This window comes from Stenella coeruleoalba, assembly GCF_951394435.1.
Source record: "Stenella coeruleoalba genome assembly, chromosome: 11".
In the NCBI taxonomy this organism is placed as follows: domain Eukaryota; kingdom Metazoa; phylum Chordata; class Mammalia; order Artiodactyla; family Delphinidae; genus Stenella; species Stenella coeruleoalba.
In genome coordinates, this window is record NC_137157.1 from 59,848,480 (window position 1) to 59,869,284 (window position 20,805).

General features: G+C 54.3%; 2 protein-coding genes across 2 annotated transcripts; both read right to left on the minus strand.

Annotated features, from left to right (window-relative positions):
• Positions 1-77: 77 nt before the first annotated feature.
• Positions 78-1,686, minus strand: HOXC12 (homeobox C12; the record flags this gene model as incomplete). The annotated part of the gene is made up of 2 exons (XM_079937909.1): positions 78-316; positions 1,086-1,686. 2 exons carry the CDS (start codon positions 1,684-1,686, stop codon positions 78-80), a joined length of 840 nt encoding a protein of 279 aa, XP_079794035.1.
• A 9,494-nt stretch (positions 1,687-11,180) lies between these two features.
• On the minus strand, positions 11,181-17,864 carry HOXC13 (homeobox C13; the record flags this gene model as incomplete). Its single annotated transcript, XM_079937437.1, has 2 exons — positions 17,028-17,864; positions 11,181-11,437 (listed from the first exon to the last, which is right to left on the minus strand). Exons 1-2 carry the CDS (start codon positions 17,770-17,772, stop codon positions 11,181-11,183), a joined length of 1,002 nt encoding a protein of 333 aa, XP_079793563.1. The 5' UTR covers positions 17,773-17,864.
• Positions 17,865-20,805: the final 2,941 nt, after the last annotated feature.

Genomic DNA, 20,805 nt, shown 5'->3' on the forward strand with positions numbered 1-20,805 from the left:
GTGTCCCAGGCAGTGCCCCCTCTTTGCTCTCTGCCAGAGACAGGCTCAGTCTGGGGCTGGCGCCCGTGTCTTGCCCCCTAAAAGAAGGAGAGAGCTTGCTCCCTCAACAGAAGTCTTTTCTTTTTCATTCTGCGGTTCTGAAACCAGATCTTGACCTGCTGGTCACTAAGATTCAAGCGGTCTGAGAGTTCCCTCCGGCGCTGCCTTGTGATGAACTCGTTCACCAGAAACTCGCCCTCCAGCTCCGCCAGCTGCAACTTCGAATAGGGTTTGCGCTTCTTCCGTGAGCGGCTGTGGATCGGGTACCAGGGCGCGCCTGGGTGGAGACGAACCAGCAGGGTTGGCCAGGGGACCAAGAGGTGACAAGCCCAGTACCGTCGGTCCTTCCCCAGCCCCTTTCACCTTGGCCTAACACCCGACCCCAGGCTCTTCCTCTCCTCTCTTAGGAAGACTTCCATCCCCACCAACTCCTCTGCCTCCATCAATCTCTTTTTCCCCTTTCACTCTTTCTCCTTGCCTCCCCTACTTCTCACTGCAGTATCCCAGAACCTTCCAAATTCCTATCCTCTCACTTCTCCCCAAACCTCTTCTTCTCCAGGATATCCTGGCCCCTTCCTCTCACATCCTCCAGGATGGGGTCCTGATTAGTTAGAACAGACATGAGCGAGTGACAAGAGACAACCACTGGCCTTTCTTTAAAAAAAAAAAAAAAAAAAAGTAGGTAATGGGGGCCTGTGGGAAGGTGGAAAGAGAGGCCCTGGGAGGGCAGGGACCAGCCTCTGGGTCCCCACCCCCCAAGGCCTGGGGAAGTGTGTCAGAATCCCCTTTCTCCGGAGCTCCCTGCCCCCTCCAGCTGCAGGCCGAGGAAAAAGGGAATCTCTAGTTCTTTTACGGGGATATTTACATGTTTATAGGGCTTGCCCCCCCCAACTCCCTTTTTTAAAAGAAGCGCTTCCTCACCACACAGTCTGTCACCCCAGGAGGCCCTAGCTCAGTCCTACACTGCCCACCACCGCCCCCCCCCGCCCCGCCCCGGGTCAGACGTCCCGTCCGGAGTAGCCTCGCGAATGGGCCGGGGTCCTTACCGCTGGCCGCGAGGCCGCCGCCGGGGTTTAAAGGCGATACCAAGCTGCCGGGGTCGCCCGCGCCGGCGCCCTTGTTGCCCTCGTTAAGCAGGGACGAACTGGAGTCGGATTCCAGCGACTGGCACGAGGGCGGGTCGTGCGGGGGCCCCGCGCCACCCTCGCCGCCTGCCGCGTAGTCGTACTTGAAACCGAGAGCAGGCGGCCCCGACGGCTCCAGCTGCAGCAGCGCTGCCCCGGGCCCGACTCCTGGGCCGGGGTCGCGCCCGCGCTCCTCACGCTTCAGGCCCCCGCCGCCGCCCTCGGCGCACGGCTCGCGGTAATAACCCTTGCTGTCCTCCACGCGCGCCAGCTCGCACGTGCGGCCGAAGGGCGGGTTGAGCGACACCGGGCTGCCGAGATAGGGCTGCGGATAGCCATTGCACGGCTCCGCCGACGGCCAGGGCAGCGAGCACACGTTGTCGCGGCGCGGGTAGGACAGCGAAGGCAGCCCGGGCAGCTGCGCCCCGGACGCACGGAAGTTGGGGAAGTAGAAGGTGTCTCCCGTGTGGATGTTCACCAGCGGCCCCACAAACCCGGGATTCAGGAGATTATGCTCGCCCATTTCCGCGGGGCCCGACCGGCAGCTTCTACTTTATTGCTATCTGACATTAAACATAGTTAAACCTGCACCGGCCACCCATTGGCCGTCCAGCTCACGTGGGCGCCGCCGCCAGGGGGATGGGTGGGGACAGAGAATCCCCCCACCCCGCACCAACTCCAACTTCCCCCTTCCCCAATGTGGGGGGGGAGGGAACGAACCGCGGGGGCAGATTTATTCTCTGGCTTCTGGTTTTTAAAAAATCATATAAAACCTAACGCAGAGATCGAGGCAATCGCCCGACACGGGGCAAGAGGGAAAAAGCCACACCAAAAATACCCGCACACACGCGCTTCTGCACCCTGCACTACCCCCCCAGATGTATTATCTTCTCACCAACAGCTGGCCGAGCCCAGCCCGTCCCTCTTTAATTAGCTCCTTTATTAACTAAAACCGTTGGAATTTACAATATCTCCCCAATAAATTACTATTAGATATTGTGTCATATAAAGTTTACTGGCTGTTTAAGGAGACGGATGAGCCCTTTGGCTCGGGGTTTATTTACAGTAGAGGAGAAGTGGGGGTAAAGACAGGTTTCCCTGCCGCTGTCTCTCCCAGCCCTGCCGCTGCTGTGCTCCTTTTCCTCAGCTCTTTCTCCCCAGGAATTTAGGGAGACACCTGGGGTCCTCTCCTCCAGGAAGGGCTCAGGGAGGATTACTAATGCTGGGTCTTCCCCATTCTCCAGCTGGGAGCCACCCAGCCACACACCTTCACTCACCGTCAGAGGAGGGATGCAGAAGAGAGGCAGAAGCAGCAGAAAAAGGAAGCGCCCAGCTCCATGAGGACTTGCCTGCCTGCTCCTGAAAATCTGGGGGCTGAACTACTCTTCCCCATGACTTCTGTGGGTCAGGGGGGCTTCTGGGGGCGTCTCTTGGAGACTTTGCAGCAAGAGGCTCTGGGCTCCCAGCAGGGCTTGGCTGGCCCAAGAGGCTCCTGATTCCCACTGTGGAGGAGACACTCACACCCCAGAACCAGCCTAGCATACCACTGGGACCATCAGATAACTGTGCCCAGCCCAATAGGTGTGCTGGGAGTAAGGGAAAGAATGCCAGAGAATTATCTTGTTAGGGGTTTAAAATTATTTTTATAGTGCTAACCTCAGTAGCTCCTTCCACAGAAGGCTGAGAACCCAACGCTGGCCATAGGCGAAATTAATCGACATCTGGAAACCACAATCCGGTCTCAACCAAGTCCACAGACACAGCCAAACAGATTAAAATGAAAAAGGAAACAAACCCTCAAAACTAGGTGTATTCTATTGGAGTCCAGTAGACACAATACTCAGATTTCTATGCGATTACTTCGGGCTCCAGCAAAAGCATGGCTTTAAGTAATACCAGGTGAGATCAATAGTTCAGCAAAAGTCTAAATATGACAGAACACCAGAAGATTTGGAGAAAATGAGGGAGACGTGAGTCTGAGAGAATCTGGGAGAAAGAAATCCATGTGGGTGAAAGTTAAATATCTGAGAACGAGCGGAAGCTACAAAAGCAGAGCGAAGCAGAAGATTCTCATCTCCCTCTTTTTCTCTCTTCTGCAGGACATGGCAGAGAGAAACGCAGATTCTTCGAATTCCACAGCTCCCTGGGCGATTTCATATCCCCAACCATAGCTGGGACAGAAATGTGTCCGCGCGGGCTTCGCCCAGCCCGGCACAGCTCGCAGCTCGGCACCCGCCCCTCGCCCCTCTTCCCCTTCCCTGCCCTGGCCGGCCAAGGTCCCTCCCGCCCCCCCCCCCAGGAGCCCGCCCCGCGCCGGGCCCACTTGCCAGAACCGAAGCCAAGCGGTGGGATCCCAGCCCCGGCGCAGTCACCTTCAGTCAGAACCACGAGAGCCGGGGCGCCGAGGAGCGGGCAGGAGAGAGCCTGAATTGGCCTTTTCGTGCTTAATTGATTAAGGGGCTGCGCGGCTGCACAGAGCATCCCTCGGCTGCAAAATCCACGTCACAGCATCTCCAACATCTTATTTATGCCTCTTTTCAAGATGCATTAATGAGCGTTACTGAATATTTAATTTTAAAAATTTATTTGGGGGTTATTTTTGGTCATAAAGATAAACAGGGTGTGACTTTAATATCGTTGCTGTTTTCAATCAGAACGTTGCACCGGCGGCGAGGTCTCCAGGCCTCCAGGCCTCGCGCTCAGCCGCTATTGTTGGTGTGGGGGAGGCCGAGTTGAGCTTAGCGAGATAATCGCTAGTCCTTGTGCGGTGGAGGTTTCTCCCCATTCTCTTTTTCCCCTCCCAGATGACTCCAATCTCCTAGAAGGGAGACGCCAGGAGGAAGGTCTTAGCCTTTTCGCATCCCTCGCCAGCTCGAAAATCTCAGGCCCGGAGCTGTGCTCGCTGCCCTCCCGGCCAGGCCGCTGAGCACGCAGAGAGGCGGCCACAGGGCGGCAGATGCAATGCCGGGGAAATGAGGATGGAGTGAGGACTTCCTTCTTCCAGACACGCAGTTTCTCCCGGTCCGATTTGGCCCCATCAAAAAAGACCAGTTTCCCCACGTTTCGGACCCTGGGCACTGGCACACGCACAAACCCCTCTTCCTTCCCCCTCTTCCTTCCGTGCAGCCGACCTGATTCCTCTAGGGGAGAGCTGCCGAGGCCCATCAGCAAAATTCACATCCCCAGTGCCCTGCCACTCGAGGATCACTAGGAACCTAGGGGTTATCAGGACCCCGGCGAGGACCCAGGCAATCTAGGCGCCCAGCCTCCTCGTGTACCACCGCGGTTCTGTGCGCCTTTAAGGCTCCCCGCCGCACACGCAGCTCAGGCGCCCCTTTCTTAACCCTACTCGGACTAACTGGCTGCAGAGCTCCGCTCCCAGCCTGGGTCCCCAGGACCGGCGGGAGGCTCGGGTACAAAGCTTCAGATCTAAATCCAGCCTCGGCGAGAGCTGCTCTCCAGGAGCCGACGGGGGACTTGGTGAGGAGAATGCTTAGGACTCGCAGCAGCCGAAGGCGCTGGGCAGCGGCTTCTAGCTGGGCTCAATCCGCCGGCACTTCGCAGCTCACATGGAAAACTGTACTGGCCTGGCAAGGCTCTGGACCCGCGGAGCAATCTCTGCGCCCGCTCTTCCGCACATTCATCAAATCACGAGATTAGAAGAGGCGGACTGCCTGCTGGACCCTGGACCACAGGTTCCTGATGCAGCTGGCCTGGCTCAACCATGGCCCGCTCATTAACTCAGGGGTTAACTAAAACTGAAGGCCAGGATGTGGTCCAAGGCTTTCCTTGAAGACTCGCGGCAGCCCTCTTGCTTCCTCGCATCCACCAGCTGGATGCGCCGCCGCCTCTCCCGCACCGACTCTGTCTAAGCCTCCGTCCCTCCTGCATCTTCACGGGCTATGCGCTGGTACTCGAGTCCCCACCGCCGCCGAGCCAGGCGAAAGGAGTTATTATAAAATCTACGGCCGGCTCTGGTGGCAGGGGCAGAGCAGCTGCGGGAGGCTTAGGCCACCGCGGAGTGGCTGTGAGCCGCAGTGTTCGGGCTCCCCAGGCAAACCGAGGTCGAAATTATACCGCGCGGTGCTGCCTTCTCCCGCAACAGTCGAGAGGCCAAGGCGGCCCAGTTCAAGGTCACTGCCTAGTTTGCACAAAACGGTTCTGCCGCCTATGCACATGAGGCAGGGCCTGGGTCTCTGAAGGGAGGTGAGCAGGAGCTGGGCTGGGCGGGAGAGGCGAGACGGAAAGCGGCGGGTGGGGAAGGTCTGGGCCCCAGCCCGACCCCTCGGCTCTCTATGTGTCACCCCTTTAGGGCATCTTAGGCTTGGGGCAGGATTTTGTCGGGGTCAACCAAGGCTGACGGGTGGAGGTAGGGGCTCAGACTCCTCGTTCTTCGCTTCACCAGCTCATCCAGGGGTCCGAGCCCACCTGGCTCCCAGGCCTCCTTACGGGTGCCTAGGACTTAAGGAGAAGGTGAGGAGGCCCCTTCCCCCGTGCCGCCTTCCAGGGCTCTGCAGCCTGGAGGAGCGGGGTGTGAGAGGGACCTTGGGTGAGGGGGCCCAGTCAGGCTCTCAGGCTCACACAAGCAGCCTGGGGTCAACAGCGTCCTAACCTCCTCCAAGCATTCAGTGGCTCCACTTGTCCCCCTCCCACCACAAGATCCCAGCCCGATTGCTACTCAGGAAATGGGGAAGGGATAGGGGTGGTCCCAGGCAGGAACATCTGGGAGACCATCCCTCCACCCCTCACCTGAGCATCCCTAAGTGAGCCATCTTCCCCCATTTTCACTGTCCTTTCGGCGCACTAATAGTTAAATAATTTCGGGGTTCTGACGTTTTCCCCCTCGCCAGCAGAGGATCTCTTCCACCTAGTGAATTACTGAGTATCAGGAAAGGTGTGGGGACCAAGTTATTTAAAAAAAAAAAAAAAAAAGCACCTTCTCCACAAACACCACACCTACAGTCGCCAGCAAAGTATGGGGAGCCCAGGGCCTGGTCTCCGTGGACCTCGAAGCTCAGTATGGGGTGAGGACTACCCAGAGTGCCCTCTGCCCCACAGCCAGCCGCTCCCTGTGACCATGGCCTCTGACCAGGCCTAGCTCTGGGGAGGGGCTGAGTTCTGCCCGGGGTCTGATCTGCCCAGCTACCCAACTGCTACCCAAATCCAAGCCTCCAGTTCGGGGCGGGGGCGGGTGTGGCGCTGGGCAGGGGCGGATCGGGGTAAGGGCAACGGGCCCGGGAGGCTGGTGGGGGTAGGAGGATGCGCTATCCCCAAGGCTGGCTGGGCTGGAAGAGCGGGGGTCCACTTACCTTTGGAGACGGAAGAGGTTCAGAAGGGTGCGGGGCGGGGGTTCTCGGCCTCTAGAAACCCTCTGGGTGCCCCCTCCCAAGGCGGCCCGCAAGCCCAGCCGAGGTATCTGAGGAGGGCGGGGCGGAGGAGGCGGAGGCTGCGGCCAGCGGTAGGCGCGCGGGAGCCGAGTTGCAGAGCATCTCTGGAGAGGCCGCCTTTTATGGGCGTTATTAGCGCCCCTGTCTAGACTGGAGACGACACCTCTGTGTGTAAACAGAGGCGGCGGGCTCTGGCGGGAAGGGGGATGGCGCGTCAAGGGGGCGAGTGGCCCTCCCCTTCTCTGGCCACCGGAAGATCAAGGCCTTTTCCACCCTCCCCCTTTCCCTGTGCTCCCTGTGATGTCAAGGTCAGAAAGACCTAGTCACGGTCAAGGCTAAAAGAGGAAGAGCCTGGTTGGTTGCGAAAAGGCTCTGGCCCCCTCCTCCTCCCAGAAGCCCCTGGCTCCCCAGGGCCCCTCAATCCTCCACCAGCGCGGGTCTAGATACACATCTGCCTGATCCAGCACTTGGAGTTTTTGAGGAGTGGGCTCCTGACACCATCCAAGTCAGACCCAGGTGGATCCTAGGGTGGGGAGTTCTCTTCTGAACAGAGGGGGCTGCTGCAGGGTCCCCAGCTTCAATCCTCTGGTAGATGGAGAGTGTCCCAGGGGCTGCCCCCGCCTTATACCCACACGGGGCCTGCTGACCGAGCCGCCTGTCGAAAAGCCTCAGGAGCAGATGGTCTGGAGACAGTCCTGGAGGGATCTCCCGAGAACTGCTGGCCTTGCTCCCTCAGGTGGGTTCCTGGCTGTGGGACTGACTACCGGCCAAAAGGCCCATTCTGCTGGCCCTAGGTCTGAGGACTAAGATGTGGGTGGGGAAGGGGTTTTCTCCCCAAGCTCAGGAAAATATCTAACTGAGCCCTCCCTGGCAGCCTGGTATAGAGCCCTCCAGACCGAGAGTCCTGTGAGGCTCCAGCTCACCCGGGTCCCCCCAGCCCTTGCCACGGGGAGCCACAAGGAGCCGGGGATGTCATCGGATTATGAGAAAGATAGCAGGAACCTCAGTCCCAGAGAAGAGCTGTCCATTTCCCGGGGATGCCTCTATACTCACAATCCTTCAGACATTTTCTATCCCCTTGCCCCCGCATATTTATTGCATCCTCACTCTCACACAGACACTAGAGGACTGGCCTTGGAAAGAAAGGCTTTCTATAGATTTGCATAAAGAAAAGAAAACACACTCTACGCCCTGAGATCAGTGCCGGCTGACAACATTGCTACACGTGCACACACACAGGCAGAAAAGGCTGAGGAAATTCTGCACTGGTCAGAGGCTCTACACACACACATACACACAAACACACGTATACACACACCTTCACAGGAATGTCTCACAGAGTTCCCCAATGAGAATGCCAACTCTCAGAGGAAGGAAAGGTAAGGAACCAACACAATCAGGGAGAAAATCATACTTTTTCCCAACTCTGGGAAGTGTGTGTCCCCAGAAAGCATACTCACACAATACCTGTCTCACCTAGGACTTTCCATTCTCGTGCTTACTTTTATGGAAGAGGCATCTCCAAAACTGATCCAGGAATATTTGATCCAGTGCATGGGACGCATCTTAAACACCCTGCGGCACACTGGGGCTCACAGGGACTCAGAGGGACCGCAGTGCTTGCTTGGGTCACTGGTGTCCCAGTGCAACCCCAGTGAGCCCGCGCAAGCTTTCTTCTCTTTTCCATCGCCCCCTTCTGGGGCCTTAGGGCGTATCCCTCCATGTGGGAAGACTCGCTCATTTGCCCTCATGTGGATTTGTGTGCAGAAGTGGAAGGATGCCTCGGAGAACTATAGAATTCTCTTTCCCCACTGAGTCTCCAGCTTCCACTGACTCTACAGCTGTGTCATGGGACTACCCAATGTACCCCCAAGTCAAGAGGGGTGGGGGTATCAAGGGAGCCCTGGGTCTCTTGTCTACTCAGTTCCTTTTTCTGACCAAACACACACATTTAATTTTCAATTCTTCCCATCTCAGGAGAGACTCAGGGGTTTTGGAGAGAGGTTAAGGTGGTGAGTGGGGAGAGAAAGGAGAGATGGAATTGAGAATGAACATTATTACTGGGAGATTCATCTATTCCCTCCTAGATCTGTACTGCCCAGCGTGGGATTCTTTGGTGGTTAACCCAGAGTTGAAATGGAGTAGAAAAGGACTGGCAGCAGTATCAGTAGCGGAGCCTCCACAGAGGGTGAATTCCTCAGGCTCTTTGTCTCTCAGATTCGGGGGGTGTGTGTGTGTGTGTGTGTGTGTGTGTGTGTGTGTGTGTGTGTGTGTGTGTGTGTGTGTGTGTGTGTGTGTGTGTGTGTGTGTGTGTGTGTGTGTCACATACACACACCCCTGAAACATTTATTTAAATAAAATTTTAAGAACGTCAGCCATCAGGCAAAGTGAGATCAGAGAACTCTGATTTCCAACCCAATGCCTCCAGTCTTTCTGTGTCTCAGGAACGGAAAAAATATTATATATAAATAAAAATTGCTGCAGTAAAGATTTAATCTGAGATAACATTGTTTTAGGCTATATCGCTTTTTAAAAGTCTCTTAACCTGACAACTTAACGATCTCATTAACTCAGCCAGATAGGGAGATAGGCACAGACGGACGCGGCAGGGAAAACAAATTAGTGGCAGAGTCTACAGGGCTCCTGATTGCCTGGAAGACTGGGGTTCCCGACAATGCTGGAGAATACAAGTGAGATTGGCTTAGAGGACTGGGGGCCCATGGAGTCCTAGCAGCCCGACCTCTTGCATAGGTTGGTGGAGAGGAAAAGGGAGCAGCTTGGGAATACGGAGCTTGCAGCGGCCTCCCAGCAGGGCAGACTGAGGGGACCCCTTCCCAGCTCCAGCTCTGAACTGTCTGGAGGGATTTGGGACCCTCTGGGGGCAGTAGAGCCTCAGGAGCAAGATTAGCTCCCCACTGCCGCCACGCTGCCACCACCACAGCATCCAGTCGCCAGCTGGGACACCACTTTCTCAGCACAGAGATCCAGCTCTGAGCTCTATTAACTGAAGTGAACCCACTCACTTGCTCCCAGGCCTTTTCAGTCGCTGATCACATCCTTCTCTCCCAAGCGTACTCATCTATTTGGGGCATCAGGATGTGAAAGAGTTTTCTTCTGTCTAGATCGTATCAACAATCTGAAAACCTCACTTAAAAAACTTACGTGGAGCAGAATATAAATTTGGGATCTATCCAGCTGGGGGTGTTCTCTCTACTCTTCCCCCTGCCCATTCTGGCTGAGTCAGGGCAATAGAGCCTACCCCAAGAACCAGTGGATAGAAGGAGTTTCAGAAGGAATCTGAGCGATAAAATCAAGGCAAAAAAAAAAAAAGATTTTATTTTAAAAACAGGTTTGTGGTATTTTTTTCCTTTTTGCATTCAGTACATTGTCATTCAGACATCACAATACTATATACAGATACACAACATTTTTTAAAAGCCTGTTTTGGATGAACATTTCAAAAGAACACGCTTTTGTAATGCACCAGTGGGAAGGGAGAAGGTAAGCCCCCATCCCCCAGCACCAAGTTGGCCTTTGAGGAGGGAAATGTCAGTTAGCGTCTGCGTTAGCTGGCTAACTGGGAGCCAGCTATCTTGGCCTCCTGGAAGAAAAACTGCTGTCCTCAGGACAATGAGTAAAAGTGAAAATGTGAGGCCTTCTCAGCTACCGCCTTGACGGAGAAGCAACTGGAGAGGGAATCTGCCGGGGGACCCGCTCTCCATCCCCTTGGAAGAGAAGCTTGTCCGTTCCCTAGCAAAAAGTTCTGCTCCTGTGCATGGCCTGACCCTCAGTCTCGCCACAGAGAGAGAAGGAGAGAAGACAGATTTAGCAGCATGGTGGGAGTTTCTGTCTTCCCTGGATTTCTGCATGTTGATTGAGAAGCAGAACAGAGGAGGCCATGGGGGCAAAGGTGGCTCCTTAGAAACTCAGTTCCTTGGTCCAGGTGGGGGAGAAGGGTAGGTGTCTCCTCATCCAATTCCAGCTTTTGTTGAAACAGGAAAGAAAAAACCTAAGCACTGTCCGTACTCCAATCACGATGCCAGGTCCCTAATACTTATCATTAATATTAATGTGACTTTTAAAATATGCACAGAAACATCTTAACTGGGAAATCTTGCCTAACTAAAGAGTGCCAGAGGGACAGGGAACGGGAGGAAGGACTGGACGGAAAGTAGGAGCTCGCCAGGTCCTGCTCGGGGTCGCACCCTTAGGGGGGTCATCTACCTGCCCGGGCAAAGGATGAGGCAAAAATGGGGTCATTCGGGGTTCCCCAGCTCTGCTTTGGCTGGAATGACTGGCTCTTGGCTGCCACTTGGCGCTCCGGCAAGGCGAGGGGCAACGGCCAGAGGGAGTGGAGGCAGGCTGCCTTCCTCCCACGCCCGCCCGGACCCACCTCCAAAGCCGCTGAGGCAGGGTAGATGCCATCTGCATAGGGGTGAGGGTTGAGGATGGGGTGGGGAGTAGAGGGCGGCAGAGCACACCCTTTGATACCCTCTGCCTCCCAGCGGAGTGGTTCCTCTTTCTGGTTAACATTAAATATTTGTCTGTACCCGAAAAGCGTCCTTCGGTGTGTTCGGATATGGTACAAATCGGCGACATAAATAGACGGGGCGGGCAGCTGGGTGGGCGGTCAGGTAGAGTGAAGATGAGGCGCTTTTGATTTGCTGACCACCTTCTTCTCTTTGACCCGCCGGTTCTGGAACCAGATGGTGACCTGGCGCTCCGAGAGGTTCGTGGTAGCCGAGATGCGCCGGCGCTTCTCTTTGGTGATGAACTTGCTGGCCGCATACTCCTTCTCTAGCTCCTTCAGCTGCACCTTGGTGTAGGGCACGCGTTTCTTGCGCCCGCGGCGGTAGCTGTTGACCTCGGGCTGTAGGGGGACCACGTCTGGGGGGAGAGAGAAGGCGGGCGGCAGGAAGTGAGTCGCATGGTTGGACCCAGGACCCCGCAAGGGGCCTCAAGTCCGCGCGGCTGCGGAGGCGCAGGTTCCGGCAGGGACTCAAAGGGAGCTGACGGATTGTCCCCAAATCTTTTGCACCTCTGTTATTAGCAAGGCCTCGACTTAGGTGAGGACCCTGGGGTATTGCCTCTGGCGCAAACTTTAAAGGAGGGGGCACCCAAACTCAGTAACCAAGATGAATGATATTTTAATGCAATGTTTTAAAATATATAAACGAATGCCCAGGAATCCATGATGAACAAAATATGAAAATTTTAAATAAATACGGGACCAGTATTACTGATTTTTCCTTTTGGCTCAGCTTCCAGTATGGCTCTACACAGCACTCCTTATTAGAATCCCTGTTCCCTTAGAGGGGTCCCTCCAAATTGCAGCCTGGTCTGCTAGCCTGCAGGATCGCAGGTATTCAGGAAAATCCCTCTTTCCTGCAGGTAGGTCATTTGGGCATGGGTCAGTTTATACTCTGCCCCATTATCAGAGGAAGGTGTTCTTTTGTATGTTTGAGGGAGGGCATGGTGGGCAGGGAGACAGTTTCAGTGGGCACAGACCCCCAAGTGGGGCCTCTTGCCTTTGGTCACTGGCTCTGCACTAGGAATCTGAGGCCAGCCCGACAGCTAGAGAGAAGAAAAGTGGCCAGGTGAAGCCAGACTGCCTGGGAGCCAATCTCTAGGAGTCCAGTGTTGTGAGCCACTTAGTAACATCCAAGGTGGGAAGTCCTAGCACTGAGATGTAGGGAATCAGGTCCCTAGAAGTGGAGGGTCCACACCCAGGTGTGTGCCCACCAGAGGAGACACCAAGAGAGCCCTTCTTGGGTTGAAACCAGCTGTTCACGTAAGTCTTCTATAAAAAGAAATCAGTGCCCCTCCCTTGCCCCCATAAATGTCCACTCAGCAAAACAGCAAATCCTGCTCCCATGTGCTATCCCTGTCATTCCTCTGAGGCTGAAGGAGACTGTCCCCACCCCATGCGGGAACCCCAATCCTAAATACCTTGTCATCCCACTACTAGTTCAATTTCTTCATGCTCTGAGAATGTCACAGGCAATACGTGTCACTTATATCCCCCCTTCCACTCCACCCTCACCTCTGTCAATAAAAATATCATAGCAACACTTTCAAGGGGAAGTGGGGGACTAGGGAAATTATCTGAGTAACTCACCCTTCAATTTTTAAAAACGTAATTGGCAGACTTCTTCATGCAGGATTTAATGAGTAGGACTGAATATTTGAGATTTCCCCTTCATTCTTACTGCCCTTTGGAAGTGTAGACACAGTCTAGAATAAGGACACAAAGCTCTTTCTGAAATGCTTGTTCTCACTGCCCCCCCACCCCGCCCTCATGAAACACCTTCCTTATACCCATTCTCATTGGGTCTGCTCTCTCTCAGGGACCCTTGTCTACACAGGATGGGGAGAGAAGAGGTCACCATCAAATGCAGGGGGCGAATAAAGTACGCAGAAAGAATATGGGAGAGAGGGGGTTCCAATGGCCTGGTTTGGCTGTCTTCATGACGACAATTTTTCAGGAAAATTGTTGGACTTGTCACTTTTCTCTGCCTATGTAGGAACAGGCCAAGTTTTTTTTTTTTTTTTTTTAATCTGCAAAACAAAACAACTTCACTTTAGCAGAGCAGATCCTTTATGTTAAAAAGGATTTTTTTTTTTGCACAAGATAATTTTTAAAAGTCTCACAGTTCTTAAATGTGTCTTACTCTTACAGATGTAACTATGATTTGAGAAACTGATGATTCTGGAATAGGAGTAAAACAGAGAGGGTCAGTAATGATACCGTGAGGCTTTTTTTTTAATCCTCGGAACATTTTTTCCAGTCGTATTTTATTCAACCCATTTTACAAGATAAGGAATCTGAGGCTCAGAGTAGGTAAAAGAACTTAAGTGGCAGAGCCAGATTTCAAACCCAGATTTTTGGACTCAACATAATGACACAGTAAGTTCTAAAATGGAAACAGACCACTTGGTACAATTTAGCTTTAAAATACCTCCTTTTTTCTGGAGAGCAAATGGGATAAACGTGGGTTTGGGTTCCTGAATTAACCAGATAATTGTCCGATTTTTTTAAACTTCACTTTCTGGAAATGCTCACAATTATCTACCCAATTTTGGGTCTCCTAAACCCCAACTATAAATTTCCAATGAGGCTTAATCAACAAACCCTAAAAAATCAGTTTAAAAAAAGCAGATAGCTGGTCTAAATTGGTTATTTTTCTCTACAGAATGCCAAGAGTTGATGTGGCCAAGTTTTTCATGGATCAGACCTAACGGCTGGTTGTTTTGGCCAACTGGGGAAATACCTTCAGTCTTGCCTTCTGAAAGAAGCCCCCTTTCATTGTCTGCTGTCTTGTCTGGAAAGGAAGTGGGATCTGCAGATGTGGAAACATCTGGAAGCTTAGGCCTCGAGTTGTGTCTATGCTGCCTAAAGTAAGTAGAGGACTTGGTGATTAATTTTACAATCAACCTTTCCCTAATCTCCCTTCAGAGCGTGTGGGAGTGCACACACACACACACACACACACACACACACACACACACCACTTCATACCTGGGAACCTAATAGACACTTTTGAGGAGCAGATAAAAATCAGATCAATGCTCAGCCACAGCTCTCTCTTGGGGTCCTGTGTACATGTTCCTACTGCCCACTGGCTCTTGACCCACCCACTCCCAAAACAGGGCTCTGGTCCTCCGAAGAGGACCTTGTTCAGCTAGAAATCCTAGCCACTCTTCTCAAGCAAATTCCAAAGACTTGTCAGTAGAGACTTCCAGTATGGCCCAAAGAGCCCATTATCTCCTTCTCTCTCTTACTGTCTCCTCCTATCCTATCTGTCTCTGTCTCTCCCTGTCTCCCCCACCCCGCCCCCCTCCTCTCTGCTTCTCTCTTGGAATTTCTGCTGATTCTCTCTTGGAATTTCTGCCTCTCTCTGTCAAAATTAAAAACTGTCTATACTCACTATAGGAAGAAAAAAAAAGAGCAAAGAAGCAAGGGTCTAGATAATTGGGTGAAGGAAGAAGCCACAACTCAGCTGGGCCCTAATTATCTGGATCTTTCTGAACAATTGCCTTCATCTCCCACACCAGCCCAGACTGCCATAGATGAGGTCTCTCAGAGCCAGAGGCACTGAAAAGAGACAGTAGTGTTTACGCCTAGATGCTGCCGAACAAACCACAATTGCATAGACAGAGTTATCTGGAAATCTCACTACTTTAAAGGAGCTCTGTGTGGGTAGAAAGATGGAGGGTGTCTGAGCATAATCTCTTATTCATCTGCCTTTTGCCTGGACCTCTGCACTCACTGAGATACACCAGCCCGATTCTATTTCCACACCGGGAGTGTGTGAGCACATAGCTGTTGAGATACACTGGGCTTTTATATCCACTTCCATGCCATAATTTGCAAGTGTATTAAATCTCAGTTGGGCTATATATTTTTTTATGTCAAAGATATTTTTCTCTAGGAGGCTGTGATAAAAAAGTGCTTACTTTTAGTTTTTTTTTTTTCCTGGGAATCTTTAAGATGTTTATTTTGCTCAAAGATATTTCTGAGCTTCTCTCCAATCTCTCACTCCCACCTTGCTCCACATGCATACACAGCAATGCCAGAGCAGCTCCCTCTCATCCCCTCTTCACACTAAACCCACCGCCCACTGCTCTAGACTTGTGCCTCTGCCCACAGTGGGCTGGGTGGGCATCTGCCCCTCTGCCCTTCAGCCCCTTAGCATGGCCTGTTGGCTACCAGCTACTGATGCTCCAGGAATTCCTGCTAAACCCCCATCTCCTAAGCAGCTTCCCATCTGGGTGGGATGGGAAATTAAAGGGCCATATCTCCACAACACACTATTGTACACCTACATGTGAGTTGCCTATCTTCTAGAAAAGTGTTATTATGTGTTTCGTATTAGGTGGTTAATAACAGAAATCATATTATATAAAAATATAGTCAATGCAGAGTAGGTAACGCATGACACCATGTACTAAAATTCTATCAACCTAAATCTTCTGGCAGCCAGAAATTGGGTGTCTAGTGTGGGTCCCACCTTGGTCAGTTGTGTTATACTAAGTCATCTTATAATATTTACAAGAATGTTATTTGCTACACTTTTTAATATCATTCAGTAATTTTTTTTAACCATCTGTCCTTGCCCCAATCCCGGATGCAGAGGAATTTCAGGCCCACCCTTAGGAGGTCTTCAGGTCTACACTTCCCAATGAAAATGTCCCTGGGTCCACATGTAGAGTTGGGGAGGGGGGGGCTCTGGGCAGTGTGGGGAGCCATATATGGCTGGTCGGGGCCCCCAGGACCCCTGTAGGCATCAGAACGGAGCCAGTCAGCCCTCTCCCACTGAGCTCTGCTCATATATAGCAAGAGCAGACTCAAGCTCTGGATTCACTAGACCCTGAATCCTGATTTCTCAGCACAAAGCTGAATACGAAGCTCCTGATGTGGTTTTGAGAAACCTGGAACTGGTCTTTTCCCCTGTGGAGTGGGGGGGGGGGGTGGTGGTTTGCAGGATCCCTTCCTGTTCAGAGATAGCCTCAATTGGAAAGGGAACAGAACACCAGTAAATTCCAATCCCCCACCGCATATGGAGCCAGACAATGCAGAGGGGTCCCCTGCCTGGGCCTGGACCTCAGATCCTTCCAAAGCAGGTCTCCCCCCCACCCTCATCCTCACTCCCCTCTAAGAGAAAGAGACACTCCCCTGTGTCTAAGGCATGGGGAACTCTCCTTCTCTCCCGCATTTGGGGGAGTTGGTAGTGCGAACACCCACAGGATTTGAGCTCAGTGCACCAGAGACGCAAAGAATTTCATAATCCAGGAGAGGGATGTGAATTCCCTTTTCTCCACACCCTCTCTAGAGATTTTAGCTCTCTTGTTCCTTTAACAATCAGGAAATTCGTGGCCAAATTCTTAAAATAAATCAAGAAAAGAAAAAAGAAAACACCCTACATTTCTGTAGATCCCGGCAAATTAGACCCCTATTTAAAAACAACAACAAAAACTGTCCAGTGCCTGCAGTGCCTGAATGATCTTGGACATTCAGGCAAACAAAATGTTTGGGGGTTCTAATTTTTTTCCCCAATTAATCGGTGGGTTGAGCGTTTTGTCCTAGTGGTTTTGGATTCCAAGGCACCCAAGGCCCACCCCACCCCCCATTCCTGGCCGGAAGCGGGCTTAGGAGGCCAAGAGCCGCGCGTGAGACTGGAGCCCGCTGGGGGAGGAGGAGACAAGCTCCCGACTGGAGCGGAGCCGGCGGCCGGGCGCTCGGGCGCCTGTGATTGCTTCACTCTCCGCCCGGCAGCTCCGGGGAACGTGTCGGAGCAGATTTCTTCCCCGGCGCATTCCTCAGCGCAGCTCGCCCGGCCGGCTCCATCGGCAGCCCAGGAGAGCCGGCGCGCCGGGGCCAGACGGCGGGGGTGGCTGGGGCGCGGAGCCCCGGGGCAGGCGGGGCTGGGACGGGTCCCTGGCGGCGGCGGCGGCGGCGCTCGGGCCCCTTCCTTACCTGGAAAGGGAGACTTCCAGAGGTGGGCGGACTGAGACTGCTCCTTGGAGCAGTACACCTGACTGTCCCAGCCGTTGGAGAGAGCCCAGTGCTGGTAGCCTTCGACGGGGATGAGCGCGTCGTGACGCGGCTCCGGGTGCCCGCTGATCCCAGGCACCACAGACACGTCCAGGTAGCCGGGCATCGCCTGGTAGGAGCTGGCGAAGCTGGGATAGAAGGCGAACTCCTTGGCCCTGGAGGACAGGTCGTCACCCGGCAGGGCGCCCGACGGCTCGGGGTACTTATCGCCCGGGTGGTAGGCGCAAGGCTTTTGCTGCAGGTTCACGTTGTGCGACAGGCGGCAGCCGTAGTAGCTGCCACCGAAAGGGTAGCCGTAGCCCAGAGTGGCGCTGGACGAGGTGGGGGGCGCCGGCGGCGGGGCGCATTGGCGCGCCGCCTCCGGGGCCGGGATGTCCGTGTAGACGGCGCCCTGAGGGGCGCCCAGGGGAGCCGGCGGGCGGCCCAGCACCGGGTGCGGAAGCAGGTCGCGGCAGTGGCTGGCCGGGCAGCTGCTGCCCAGCCCGTCCATGCTCGGGGCTTTGCCGGGGCTCGCTCCGCTGCAGCCACCCCCCGCGCCGCCCGCGCCGCCGCCGCCCCCGCCGCCGCCGCCGCCGCCGCCGCCGCTGCCGCTCTCCGCTGCGCTGTCCTCATAGACGTACATAAGGCTCTCCGGCCAGCGAGGATGCAGGAGCAGCGAAGTCGTCATGACATGATCTGCTCGAGCTTTTTAAAAACTCCACTTGCCAGAGGCTGCGAGCTGGGGAGACACCTCGCTCCCTTTTCCCCTCCCCCATCCCTCCTCCCTTCTCTCTCTACCCCTCCCCTCCTCCTCCTGGTGCTTCCACCTCCCTCCCTACATGTCCTCTACGCATGCGGGGACATTTCATTAAGAAATCACAGGCTCCCGCCAGCCTCCCCTCGGCAACCCTCCCGCGCCCACGTGACGCCACCCGTGCACGTGATTCCTTGGCCGGGTCTCCTGGGGTTCCCACCCCTAGAGGTGGGGCGGGGCGAAAGGGAAGAGGTCTCTGCTGATTGGCTCTCAGGAGGGGCAAAGAGGAGGGAGCTGGGAGATTTAAAGGGACAGGGCAACGCCCCCTGGCCGGCCTCGGGGAGGGAGAATGAGAAGGGGGAGGCTGAATTTGGCCGACGCAAAGGGGTCTGGCAAGACCAGGACTTTTCCTGGGAGCCTCCCACTAGGCTTAGAAGGCGTGTGGGGGAGACTGATTCCTACCCCAAAAGATCGCTGACTGGATTGAGGCTTGGAGCTAAGGGTCGGGGAGACACCGTATTTTTTTTTTCTTAATAAATAAAAAAACTGGAAAGCAGGCGGAAGCGCACCGGCAGGGCGTGGGGAGCCCTGGGTCTGGCCTTGGCTGACTCCCTGGGAGCTCCGGCTGGAAAGAACCCGACACCGAGCAGCAAAACTTTGATGCCGGGATTGTGTTTCCATTTCCGACTTTCAGCCACTTTCCCCAAAGCCCCAGTTGTCTAAGAGGGACCCTCTCTAGGCTCGTTGCCCGCAGGTCTTCCTCCAGCGGAGCAGAGAAGGCTAGGAGGATGTAATAGCCCCCAAACACAAACATCATCACACGGAGGGCGGGATGCTCTCAACGAAAAATTGAGATAGAATAAAGAAGAGAAATGGGGGCAATAGAATAGAGGGGTATTTCAACATACAATAGAAATTAAAAGACTCGGAGTGAGATTTTTCAAAGAAAAGGGGGAGGAGGAGCAGGGATTCAGTCTAGGAAAGCTGAAAAGCTCTTCATGCGAACAAGAAGAGCACGCGCTCTCAGATCCGTGTACAAAAGGAAACGTGGGATGAGGGAGAGTCGGCAGCGCTGCCCCTTTGGAGGGACATTTCCCAGGCGCTACTCTGGGAGACCCCAGGAGGCCCGATCCGAGCCTGGCGGATCCGCCTCCGCCCTCGGCCGCCTGGGTTGAGCCGGCCATAGGCTGAGGGGCCAGGCAGAGCCGGGATCAACGCAGTTCCCAGCTGGATAACCCCAACTTTAACTCCCATAGCATCCCCTCCTTTTAACGTGAAGTGTTTCGATGCTTTGAAACTACCCAATCTTTTCAAAGAAAAAATTAACCAACTTACTAATTTTCTAAAAAAGCCCCCCTCTTCTCTCTTCCCAGTCTCCAGACTTGTCGGGCTTCCTGTGCTCAGTTTGGTGCCTAAGTAGAGGCACCCCTTTCCAGAGAGCATCTCCGTGGGATTGAGCCAAGTTCCCTTTCAGCACAGGGCCTCCCTGAGGAGAAGAGGTAATAAAGAGAGAGAGAAAAAAGGGGAGAGGGGCTACAGCATCTCCCTCTTTCCTGCCTCTGCCAAAGATTTTAAATGCTGGGTGCTCTTGTCCAGACCGCGGCCAGGAAATAGCCTCGGGCTAAGCCGAACCCGCTGGATCCCTTCAACTTGAGAGCAAATGGCCAGGTCTGTACTGAGATCTGGCCCACGGGCTGCCTCCCTTCTACCGGTAGGGGCAAAGTGGTGTTGGACGATGGAGAGCGCCCTGGCGTGGGTGACTTAGGATAAGAGACGCAATCTTTATCAGGGTGCTCTTCATTCGGAAGGGTCACCTCAGAGTTCCAGAAAGCAGGCTTTGGGCTGGGCTGGCAGTAGGAGGAAAAATATATCAGGAAGCTTGGAACATGAGCAGGCTAGCTTGAGTGTGTGTTGAGGGCGATGATGGTGGATGGAGGAGAGAGGAGTGGAGAGGAAGGTGGGTCTTGCTGGGAGCCGGCTCTTGGCTAGGAAACTGGCTTCTCTGCCTCCGGAGTCCCAAGGTCAAGGTAAAAGGAGGAAAGCAAACATGGCCTGGCTAGTCTAGACTGGGTCGTGTGACCTTGGCCCCCCGCGTCTGCCTGCGGCCTGCCTGGTGGGGGTAGGTGGGTGGAGAGGTCTGCCGTTTTTTCCCTCCGCAGGTGTAGGGGTGGTGCGGAGGCCCTAGCTTCCCCTCCTGTGCAGTGCGGGGTCCGGTTCCGCGTGGAGAACCCGGGGCGACGTGGACCGGGCTGAGTGGGGCAGCCGGGCGAAACAAAGGGCCTGAAATGGCCACCCCGTTCCTGGGGCTCCCTCCCGGGTCCGGGAATGGTCTAGCTCAACGCCAGATGCGTCTTCACGGGCCAGAACCCAAAGACGGGTCCCCCAGCCTTTGGGAGTAAGGGGCAGAACAGCAGAAAGACTCTGGGTGCAGGCGGCCCAGCAATAAATAAAATCAATAGTAGGTTCTTTTCCAGATTTATATAAGGGCATTAACTATTCCTATTGCAATGAGATATAGATTTAACCCAGCAATTTTACAATTCCATTTATTAGGGGCTTTATGCGGCCAAAATTTAGCGACGAGCGGAAAGAGAGGGAAAAGTTCCCTTCGTCAAGGAGACCAGCCGAAGAAGATGTAGGCCCCCCAGAGACCTGAGAGAGTGGGAGGCGAAAGTTCAGGACTCAGGGCGTTGAAAGCGCCAGAGAAGGGTCCGCATGCTCTGAACGATTTCCCACTCTTTCGTTGGGTTCCCCAAGACCTTCCGCGCCTGAAACTGCTGACTCCAAGACTGGGGCGCACCCGGAGCAGGGAGGGAGGCGACGAGGCGAGAGCCTGCGGCCGGGCGCCTCAAAGTAGAGCCTTGTTGGTTAATTAACTTTAAACCTGGGGTCGCTTCTTCCTCCTCCCCCCGAAAAAAAAGATGTGGATCTCGCTGAGACACAAATAAAACCAAATTAAACACTCCA